Source organism: Magallana gigas, chromosome 9 (genome assembly GCF_963853765.1).
Source record: "Magallana gigas chromosome 9, xbMagGiga1.1, whole genome shotgun sequence".
Lineage (NCBI taxonomy): Eukaryota > Metazoa > Mollusca > Bivalvia > Ostreida > Ostreidae > Magallana > Magallana gigas.
The window spans coordinates 6,692,931-6,705,059 of record NC_088861.1 but is presented as its reverse complement, the minus strand read 5'-3'; the positions used below and the strand labels follow the sequence as shown (position 1 = coordinate 6,705,059).

Below are 12,129 nucleotides of genomic sequence, written 5' to 3'. Positions count from 1 at the left end.
GAAAGCCTTATTTCTAATGTAAACAAATATTCCAAATAAATTGCTGAACATCTCAGAGTAGGAGACATTGTTATGACAACCTGTCTTTGAATTGTTTTCAAATCTTAATAACTTAATTGGAAATTGTCATCTGACAAAGTCGGTGTGTGTGGTCTTAAACTAAGATGGCCTGTAGAATGACTTGAAATGCATGGTTCATGCCAGGGTTTAATTCCACAATATTCCCCTTCCTTTCAAAGAACTAGGTACAGTTTCAGTCATACTGTGGTTTCATTGATATTCAAGGGTATCAATTTTCGTGGATAAAGCGAGAATCACAGTTTCAAGGATACCTATAGATATTCATGGCCAATGACCCTATCAATACAAAATGTTAATAGAAATTGCACTTCAATGAACATTTAATTTCGTGGATCAATTTAACAATGAAATCCACGAAAATTGGTATTCAACGAATATTAATAAAACCACAGTATTTGGCCCTGTTTTTTAAAAGTCCGCAGCTGTTGCCCACGATGAAACTCGCATAATAAATTTATCATGTGATATCATAATATATACTAATTTCGCTGTGAGCGATGGCTGCGGACACATTTTCGTCTTCAAATAACTCCGAGAAAATGTGCAGTTTTTTATCATTTTTGACCAAATCTTAGAAATATGCCAAAGTGTTGAAGTCATAATTATTTTTTGAAACAAGATAAAAGTGTATAATTTGATATTTTACATACACACATGTTCAAGATGGCATATGTGTATTTTTATAAGATTTAAACAACTTTTGAATTTTAGGGCAAATATTGAAGGAAACTGTACCTTCTTCTTTATTTATACTGTTTACTAGATCATGATATGTACATAAAACAGTTAATACTCTTCAGGGTTAATATGTACATGACCCAGACTGGGTTAAGATTTCTTTGGGGTTGTATATAGACTTGCAATGAGAAAGATACGACAGTCAAGTACATGTAGGCTTCGCTGTCAAATTAATTAGTACATGTACGTGGTTGAACACTAGACTAAAGATGCAGGGGAGATAAGTTGGTACATAACTGGAAACTTAAAGGCCAAGAGCAATTGTAAATAATTTTAAGTTGATTTTGGAAATTTAAATCATCCTGTACTGACCTTCCATCATCTACATTAAAAATAAGTTTCCTTAATTTGTTAACTTTATTCCAATAAGTTTATTTTGATAATTTTATTTAAATGAATGCAACTTTCTGAAAACATACTTGTATGCTCAATTTACAAAGAATGATATTGTATAACTCTTTTTCATATCATTACATGTATTTGTACATGGTGTTCATCAGCAATCTTGTTCATGCATTAAAGTAAGATACGAGCCATTCATACAATGCAAGTGCTTCACTATGATTTGTTGGCAACAACAGCGAATTTTCAAACATAATGTTTTTACATTCCTCTTCAAATTCTGGCAAACACCCAAAAGCACTTTGATAAATGCAAAATTCTTCAGCTGCATCCACATCAGCCATATCTATCTCCATTTTGAAATCATGTGTACCTGAAAAATTAAAAACTTCATTGTGATTGTAGATCCCCTCTTCCCAAATGAGTTTTATCATTGGTCTGTAGATTTTGCCAGTTTTTGGTACTTATAAAGCTCTGAGGCACATTTATTTAATGTGCAATTAAACTTAGGATAAGTTGTATATAAAAAGCTCTGGGGATTAAGCTTGGAAATAAACACTTTTATATGCTTGATAATGATGTTTAGATATAGAATCTACCTTACAAAAACATTTTTAAATGCCTGCTTTGATTTTTTAGTTCAAATTTTTAAAAAAGTGAATTCAGTGTTATAACGGGCAAGAATAGTGTTTTTAAAAGACTTATCCTTGGTTCAAAATTGATACTTCTCCCCAACCAAAATATAACTAATAATAATAGTTTCTTTACTTGCCGTATAACTCTGGAAGATAATACATCAAGTCTGGTTTTCCACCAGGCAATTCAGCAGACTTTGTGTGTCGAATTCTGTGTTGATTCCACTCCTGAGCACACCTATTAAGATCATCCTGCACAAGTTTTGTGAAGCAAAATCGTAGACATTCCCTGTATTTGTTGCGAAAGAGAAAAAGCAGTGGGTTTTTTTTATTCAGCAGTTTTAAAAAATTGTTTCCCTACCGAAGATGCTCAACATTGATTTGAGGCATCCTTCTATCCCTTCAATTTATGGATAGGGCCATTTAGGCAACACACCCAAAATGAATAAGAATTATTTCATGTTTGTTTAAAAGTTAATTCCCAATTTTATTAGCTGCAATAATGTAACCCTCTCCAATTTTTTATATCTTAAATTTCTTTCCACCAAAAAAATAATTGGGAGAGGAAAGGCTACATTATTGAAGCTACATTTTAAAAAAAAGTTAATTCTTAAACTGATGAGTTTCTAAACCTTGCAATGCTCATGGTGTGACTGAGACATAAAAAAGCTAGAAAAGAGACAGGAAAGCTTATACATGTACCATAATATGTCTTGTTAAAAGAAGAATGAAAAGTAGTATAAATTGGGCAAAACTGCATGTGACATTAACTTAATCTTAAAAGAAGTATGTAGATCCTAACCAATTTACATTTATTGGACAAAAACAATACAATAATTCAGTAATTAATCCAGAGACATTGAATTTGAGCTAGTAGCCTCATTCTCTTTATCACAAAATGTTTAATGATACTGCCACAGGCAGTCTACATTTCATCCATCAAAATGTGTTGGTAGTATTAAATGACACAGCTCCTAGTGTAAAAATGTATGTACCAGTGTATCAGCTAGATCTACATCTATTACTTTGTGCAATAACTTACAGCTGAACATGGTCCGAGGTAGAAAACTTTCCCATGTGCTCCAAATTGCTGAAAAATTCAATCCAGAATTGTCCACCACCTTGTTTGTTGGACAACCACCATCGTTCGATTCTCTGAAGGGAAACAGTCAGGAATAATAAACTGTAGCAAAACATTATTTTTTATTTCTAGTTTTAATTCATAATACTGCAATTGTAATGTATGTAAAATTTATTTGGACATTATTTGTTATACTTGATTTGAAGGTGATGATCCTGTAAGAAAACTTTTCTCTCCAGCCATATCATCATCATGATACCACCGAAAAGCCCTTTGAATATCAGCGATGATGCAGTTTTCTGTTCCTTCATCTGATCTTATACACCTTGGAACTCCTGTAATTCATCCAAAGGATTAGACAAAATAATCACCTATAAGTTACATATAATTTTACAATTTAATTCAGATGAAGCCGGACCATTGCATTTACAGATGTCTTTCTACTAGGAGGAAGTCATGGCATTAAAAATAATAGACTTGAAATATTTAATACTATGCACATATGATAATGTATTGGATTTCGTATAGCTTTGAAAAACTTCACTGAGAAGAAGAATTCATTAAGAATTCATCATCATGATTATTTTGCCCTTAAACCTTAGTTCTCAACTGAGATCACATATTCAAATTTAAGTTCAGCTACAGTTACTAGTTATCCAAAAGCAATTTAAAAAGCTAATCCAGTTTTTTTTAACTCAAATGATAAATAAAATTTATAACCAACAATTTGATTTGTTGTAGAGCTCTAATTTTATATAAACTTAATTAAAAATGTTTCAAGAACTGATCAAATCAGTTCTAAGATTATGGAAGACTTTACCTCTCAATTCTCTTAAGAAATCCAAAAAATATGAGGCGATCACCTTGGGATCATTGTTTGATCTGCCTACTCTTGGCCACAACACACGTCGAGAAAATCTTTTCAAAAAATAAAAAGCACAATCATGTATTCATGCCAGGAAAGATTTTAGACTAAAATTAAAAATGACATTATAATTAGTTCATGTTTAAATTAATCTTTTTATGAAACTGAATTATTTCAAATAATCAAACCATTATGAATATATCAGATTTTGTCAGAGAGAGGGTTTTTCCTTAAAGTATAAACAATGTGTGTTTGAGAAATACTCTCCAATTAACTGGTTTAATATGTAGCCAAATCATATTTGGGCAAAAGCGATCTTTGACCTTGACAATGAACCCATAATACATGTGACCCTAATCTAACTTTTAAAAAAAAATATACATAGACTGCAAGACATGTTTCAGTTGTGAAGAAGTTTAAAGACATAATTTCTGGGCATAAAACTGTTTCATTTACATATATTAAATTATCATTTGACTACGTATATATATTACATAACTGACACAGCAACACATACATGTATATACCCGCAAACACATCCATGAATTGCGAAACCGAATCTTTTAAGCTTATCATATCCATCGACATGCAATAGATAATTAGGGCCTTTGTTATGATATACTCTTCTCTTTAGACGCCTCTGTTTTCTTTCCAAAACACCAATAGGGTCCAGTTCCTTTTGAATGGCCAAAACCTGTTCTCTTAATGATTCAATATATAATGCCATTGATCAAAACATACTAGTATTTCACAATTCACAAGTATGTTAATATCTATTAAAGTTTTTCAATAAATTGCATTACTCAGTTATATGTATTATTGTTTTCATACAGTATATTTTGTTCCTTATTGCCTACTACCCTTTTCTGGCATGATGTACAAATACCCAACCTTGAAACCACGAGTCCATGTGACAAAAGACGACGCTGTAGTCCACGACATCCAAGAGAAGAACCACTTCCATTTAATTCCTCCTAATTTAAAAATAAATGTAGTTTGAAATATATATTTTATTATCAATACATATGAATAAAATATAGTTATGTCATTGTATAAGGATATATGCTAACATGCATGTAACACATTAATAAATCTACCAATTGATTACTTTACCTTAAATATTTAAATAATTCATAAATTCAACAATTATTTATTCATGTAATTTAACTAAATGCAATTGTACATTTTAAAATTTCTTTGTTTTGGTAATATACAAAGCACCTGACATGAATTTGTAACATGTTTTAATAAGTAGTGTATATTTTTGTGAATGAATAATTTGACCTTAAATTTGATCTTGTTTTAATTTTATTCACAACAAAATAATTAGCACTTTTGTTATTATAACTAATAACAGAACAGTTATTAAAGATATAACTTACATGAGCTCCATGTAGTAGTTCAAATTATGGTAATGAAAGAAAGGAAAATATATAAAAAGGACCTTTAAGATTTATATATTTTATTTTGGATTATTTGAAATAACGTTTTACCATGATAGCATAAGATGCCTCAACAGTGTTTTGCAGCATTCGTCTTCTTAGTCCCATCATCGCCAATATTCTTTTCAGATGTCTTATACTGGGTGCCAAAAAAATCTGGGATATATTTTGTTTCTACTATGATATTAATTAATTGTGCTTATACACATTATAAAAATCATTAAGCAAGCTATTGAAAACACTATAGCTATCAGTACCTATGGCTGTTATTTGCTGTGCAGCAATAAATTATATCTTACATCCAGTGGATGTAGGCTTATTGATGCCTGTGCACTTTTCAAAAGAGAATACATGTGCATATCACCTGCAGCAATATTTGTTACTTGGCTCTAAAAATGATATTTTGGTTGGGACTTTCATAATCAATTTATAGTAAATACGGGAAATGCCATGAAACAATGTTCAACATAATTATACTGATCAATCTATATATTTACCTGATAACTATTTCATGTCGTAAAAGCAGGATACCACAAATCTCTAGATTTGTGTACCCACCGTAGAAATAGTCTCGAATGAGGTCTTCTCCTTTATCAACAAAAAAATTAATAGTTTGTAAAAATTACAAATATGACAGAAGAAAATTTATTATATAGGGCATATTGAGAGAAAATTCGGTCTCTAAAATTTTTTCATTTGATTAATGAAACCTTTTTAAAAAGATAAATATCAAAAGTTTATATTTACGAGTAACGTCTTCCCTGTGATTGCCTTCTGTCAAAGACGAATATCCCATTGGGTTCATTCTGCATTTTAAAAGTGATGAACACGTTAATTGCAATCAGCATGCGCAGTCTTATATTTCCGGACACGACTTCTTAATAGACTGTGAAACTTGCAAAGTTGCGTTAGCGCGACGGCGTGTTGTGCAAAGTTGTGTTAGCGCGACGGCGTGTTGTGCAAAGTTGTGTTAGCGCGACGGCGTGTTGTGTGTTAGCGCGACGGCGTGTTGTGTGTTAGCGCGACGGCGTGTTATGCAAAGTTGTGTTAGCGCGACGGCGTGTTGTGTGTTAGCGCGACGGCGTGTTGTGCAAAGTTGCGTTAGCGCGACGGCGTGTTGTGTGTTAGCGCGACGGCGTGTTGTGCAAAGTTGCGTTAGCGCGACGGCGTGTTGTGTGTTAGCGCGACGGCGTGTTGTGCAAAGTTGCGTTAGCGCGACGGCGTGTTGTGTGTTAGCGCGATGTCTCGTTTATCTGAACGCGATGTCGCGCTAACGCAAATGGCCCTATCCGGACACCATACTTCAGCGATCACATTGAACATTAATTAGATAATAACAATGCATTATTTTATCTCAAACACCTGGAAAGTACAGAACAAGGGCCCGAAACCCTGACCCAGGGGTGATGAATTTAGGAAGAGGGATTCATGATCATCATAACCATGTATTCAGTTTATCTTCCCCTGGTGTAGATGTGAAGAAGATTTCTAAAATTAAATAAATTTTCACTAGTGTGGATACCTTATTTTACGCGAGTACTTTATTCTGCGATTCAATTGTTTTGTATTAAATCAATATAAAATCGCGAACGCCAAGGTGATGCGGAAATTTACACCCCATTTGTTAACCAATCAGATCTCGCGTTATATTAAGCGACATAGGAAATAATGTAAATTATTTTAAAACCCCCTTTTTGTTAAATTCAAACCGAAAAATCACCTCCTTATAAAACAAAATAAGAGAGTTAACTTGTACAAACGTTAAAACAAAATGAAAATAGGCATTAGGATGTGAACTTTATTGCATTAATAGTAAAAAATATCATATTGTCTTAAACAAAACTATTTATTGTGAACACTTTGTTCAAAAGCTTATTAATTTTAACAATGTGAAATATTAGCTATACATTGACATCCGTAATATGAATCATTTTCGTTTCTAGTCTAGCCTAATTTTTGCACCAAATACAAGATCTGTTTTGAAAGTACATTAGTGTAGTTAGTGTGCTGCATGTATACATGTATACATATTCACAAGGTAAAATGATCTGAAAATGGAACGATGTTTAGTGTCTTGAAGGAATATAATTCATGTCATATTTTGCTATACTTCAAACCTTGCACTTTTTTTACAAAGCGCGTCAATATCGATGATTTAGACGCATTGTGAAATAAAATTACTTTTTAGTGTATTGACTTGGTTCTAAAGTTAACACATTAAAATATTCTTAAAATGTCATTTTTGGGAGTTGATTTTAATCAGCTCTCCTATGCAGTTACTTTGGCAAACCGGAACTGAAACAGTGTTTGGACTCAAGCACACATCATCATCATTGACAAGACTTCGTTCTTGAAAATAATCGAAAAATCCGATGTAATGTATGCTGAAGCATTGTTTTTGTAGTCGCATGTATCTACGCCAGAGTGAATATATAGTTTCGTTCAACCCGCGATCGGCTGTCTCTGTAAATCTCCGACAAGCAGAGAGTCTCTCTCGCTTGTCGGAGATAAACGATGACGGCCGAGCGTCTGGTTGAAGGAGACTAGAGTTCAATATTGCTTGGATCCATACAATTTTCCAGAAATATTTCGATTACTTGTCGGAAAAGTCCGAGAATTCAAATTATAAAAATGTACATAATTCAAATACAGACTATAAACTACTTGCAATGCAAAATAACTTATTTTTGATTTTAAAATAAATAAAAATCGATAAAATCAACTCCCGTCAGTACTCCTGTACTTTGATCATCAAAGTGTGTTGAAACAATTGTTTCATGATAAACGTTTTTTTTTACTTTTTTAAAATTTTTTTTACGTACTGTCGCCCGGTAAATACACAAAACTACAAACTGACAAACGTATCGTAAACATGTTTCGTAAACATGTTTCTTACAAACCGTATAGCGTGTGAAAAGTGTACAGCTGAGGTATTGTGGGTTTCGGGGTCTGTAACTGAGTTTTCATGTATATTTTAGTACACGAAATGACCCGGATCATTAATAATCCATATAATTACGAGATAACTTACCCGCTTGTGATTATACCGTACGAAAATGAAGTGTTGAAAATCTTATACTAAGAACCTGTTATCAACTCTACATACACAGAGTAACGTGTAAATAACGAGTTTTCCAATATTCCTAAAACCAAATTTTATCTGTATATTTTGCGAGTTGGATCAAAAATCACACCTGAAACTGAAAAGCGTTGTTCGTTTTGGTTTAGACTCGCAAGAATGTGTTCAAATTATTTTATTTATTCTTTCTGATGATGATCCAGAAAATTAAAAAAAACCTGTGCAATTTTTAATTCTGATTAGAAATGAGTACATGACTGCCGTTGAGTAACTTGTTGTTTGCAACGAGGGTGGATCAATTATAATACATTGCATTACTTAGTCAGCTATTTTGACATTTATTAAGTCATTAAAAACACATTTCAGAGAGTCTGAGAAAGCTGTCACCCCCACAAACCCTGGGCCTTCTGCTGCCAAAAGCAACAGTACAACTGCAGATTTAGATGAGCAGAATAAAAAGGAAAGACAGGAAAAGACTGATGAACTAACTGCGATTGCCAAAAAGTTGAAACTTGAGATGGAGACAATGGAGGATGATCTGTCTAATCTACATAAACGTTATAAATCAATGAAACTTGATACTGTGCAATTGGCGAATAAATTGGACGAACTTAAGAAAATAGAGTAAAACATTACTCGATTATCTTTCAATGATAAAGAAGCTTTTTTTTATTACATGCAATTGTAAATTGAAAATAACAAAAAAATGATCATCACTTTGGATTGAGATCTGTAGAAACAGGATATTTTATCTAGAATGCTATATGGAGGTGCAACGTAGGGTTTTTAACTTTCTTTGTCATAATCACGAATAAGTATAAAATGTTGTCAGTCATACTTGTTTTTTAAAGTATCCAAAAGGTAATAAAATGGTTTGTCATTAGAATATATCAGATTGATTCAATTGACGAAAGTTACTTTAAACATCGGAGTTATTCTGATATCGTCTTAAAAATCTTTGGGCCCAATTTTCGTGAATTATCAATTAAAAAATAATATCCTTGGGGTGTAACTTCTAGGATTCATTAATACGAATAATGAATAGACTGTAATTTTTTATTCGCCAGGGATGTTAAGGGTCCACAAAATCCACGAAACTGGGCTCCCAAGAATTTTAATTACATGTATACACAGTGCATGCTTGACTGAAAGAAAGTGTAACTCAAAAGTGAGTCCCTGAAACCTGCTCTCTGCATCTCAGACCATCAGTTTGTGTCATAGTGATTGAGGAGAGTTATGCAAACTCTCGAATTCCTCTCTGGTTATCTTAGTCTATATATAGTAATCTCAATCAAAATGGCAGTTATCAAGGTTCAAAAGGTTTTACAAAATGTTTAACGATCTCCCATCCTTAGCAATGTCCTATAACTCTAAATTATCCGGAATTATTTTGTTGTTCTATAATAATCTGCCTTTTATATAGAAAAAAAATAATTATCATTGTGCACATCCATTCAACGAACTGTTCGGCTTAATAGTGGATCCACGAAGACCTACTACCTTGGTGTAAAGGGTTTCGAGTCACAGATGCACCGGTACAATTGGTTTTATTTTTTGATTTGATCTCAATTTTTATACATGATTCCATCATGTTCATCGTGGCCAAAATTGCAACAACTTCGTAAATTGCATGGATACCATCAACACATTTCTTTTTATTTTATTTCATTTATAAAGTTTGAAGGATAAATAACATTCTTATGATGAAAAAACAAATACTTAGAGGCTGAGGACCAGAGAACCTTAAGCATGGATGATATGCCAAAATAGTGCTTGCCGTTGTTTCAAACGAAAATATACAAGTACTTGTATCGAAACGAGAATCGAACTTGCAACCTATGGGGCGACAGACCATTGCACTGTGGATAATGTCACGGTAGACTTCACTATTTGACGTCGGCGTAGAACAATTAACCATCAGCATTTATCATGACTTCTGACCTGCTGACCAAAAGCAGATGAATTCCGTCTTTTGATTATTTTTAAAAGACAACGATATTAACACACTCAGCAGTAGAAAGTATGTTCTCGTACCAAGTGGATTCGTAGTATCTGACATGACAAGTTGACTTAAAAAATCTGACAGGTCAGCATAATTATCTGACAAGTGGAGCCAGAACCATAAGTCACCATTGATCACAGTATTAAATTCAACATCCAAACGTGTGCAGCCTTAGTAAGTAGCAGGTAGTAAATTTAAAACTTTGAATTATCATAAAGTTATTAAACATATTATTTTAAACAATGCACAGTCATCCAGTTATTCTAGAGAGGTTTGTCAACATCGATTTTTTTTTTTACAATTGCTTCGATTTCAAAATCAGACATCTAATGTTGTTTTCCGTCTCATATGAAAATTAAATGGAATACTTTTTCGATCTTCAAGTGTTTGTACAGGCACGCAGAATCATTTGGGAGAGGGGAACAGCAGACTCATCGAAAAAACTTTGACAAGCAAAAAAAAAAAAAAGCAACTTCCCCAAATCATGAAAATCCTAATCCGGGGGCGGGGTGTTACAAATGTAAAGGGTGTTAACGCGTAGTATACCTTAAACTTCAATTTCACTCTTATCTCCTTATTTCCATTTCAATTTTTTTACATACTCCAAAAAACTTGGGGGGGGGGGGGCAACTACATGTTAGTCAAACTCATTATCTAAGTATAAGAAAAATGTTTGTTATATAAGAAAAAATGGGGGGAAAGAGCTCCCCCTGATGTTACGTACATGTACCTGTTGTATGTCGAGACGATCATAATTTGAGTAGATATAAAATATTGAACTGTTTCCCTCCAGAGAACTCTACACCAATGACAGCCATACTGGACACTTACACTTCCCTAGTAAATTGCACACTTCAGATAAAGCTACCGTCCTCTTGCTTATTTTTACCCTAAAAAGAAAACAATGATATGTTTTATTTTTGTTTGAATCAAATTGTCAATGAATGTATTATGAGGTGATAATTTTGGTCGGGGCGTGATCAAATCCAATAAAGCCCGAAGGGCTTTATGATAGATTTGATCATAATATTCAAAGAATGATTCCTTATTACTTATTTTTATATAATTTTAAACCATCGTACGATTAAATATTTAAATATAAATAAGCAAACCCCGCTGGCGCCTCAATTTGGCTTTATGAGTTATATAGTACAAAATCGATACGTAGTGTTATCACAGGCAAAGACACTGGAAAATGTAAATATAGCCCTATGAACCCCTTTCCATGCATTTTTATTGTAACTGAACATTCTCATTGGCTATATATGTCACTTGACATTTTTTTGATTGGATGTTCCTGTGGGTACATGTGCACCCTTAATATATAAAATGATAACCTTCAATAAACAATAATGAGGAGGCTGTGTGATCAATAATTGATCAACTTTAAACTTAAATCACATCAAAACACCTTGACAAAGTAAAACTCAGTTTTATTCTGGCAAATATGGTAATTGAACAAATTTGGTATTGATTAATAATACCTCTTCATATACTATGTAAATATATAGTGCAACTTTTGTGTAAGTAAGAAATACTGTACAATGGCTGCAGCCATCCATCTAGCCTTGTTAATATCACTGTGACAAAAATGTTCAACATCATGGAATCACTAGTACATGTACTACAGCCAATGAAATACATAGTACAAATTTTGTAAACAAGTATAAACCAAGTAAAATTTAAAGTGATTCTTTTATCAAAACAATAGACAACAAGAAACAAATTAAGCATGCATAAAAATTTAAAAAAACGACTGCAAACCATTTGCTTTTCTGATTATAACATTTCACATACATTCTCTCTGAGGAAAGCTTCAAAGCATTGAGTAAAAATGTCTAAACAAAGTAATGAGATGTTCAAA

The 12,129-nt window shown here is 32.8% G+C and overlaps 1 protein-coding gene across 7 annotated transcripts; it reads right to left on the bottom strand.

The window, feature by feature from the left end:
• Positions 1 to 650: 650 nt before the first annotated feature.
• LOC117680490 (uncharacterized) lies at positions 651 to 6,482 on the bottom strand. Of its 7 annotated transcripts, none has more exons than XM_066071803.1 (10): positions 5,932 to 6,272; positions 5,682 to 5,772; positions 5,236 to 5,323; positions 4,574 to 4,716; positions 4,270 to 4,443; positions 3,698 to 3,795; positions 3,073 to 3,212; positions 2,839 to 2,951; positions 1,934 to 2,034; positions 651 to 1,534 (listed from the first exon to the last, which is right to left on the bottom strand). In XM_066071803.1, exons 1-10 carry the CDS (start codon positions 5,987 to 5,989, stop codon positions 1,329 to 1,331), a joined length of 1,212 nt encoding a protein of 403 aa, XP_065927875.1. In that variant the 5' UTR covers positions 5,990 to 6,272; the 3' UTR covers positions 651 to 1,328. The 7 variants fall into 7 exon arrangements, with proteins under 7 accessions (XP_065927875.1, XP_065927877.1, XP_065927874.1 ...); XM_066071805.1 differs by having other exon boundaries at positions 672 to 1,534; positions 1,934 to 2,085; positions 5,236 to 5,340; positions 5,932 to 5,978; XM_066071802.1 differs by having other exon boundaries at positions 675 to 1,534; positions 1,934 to 2,085; positions 5,932 to 6,235.
• Between the last annotated feature and the right edge of the window lie 5,647 nt (positions 6,483 to 12,129).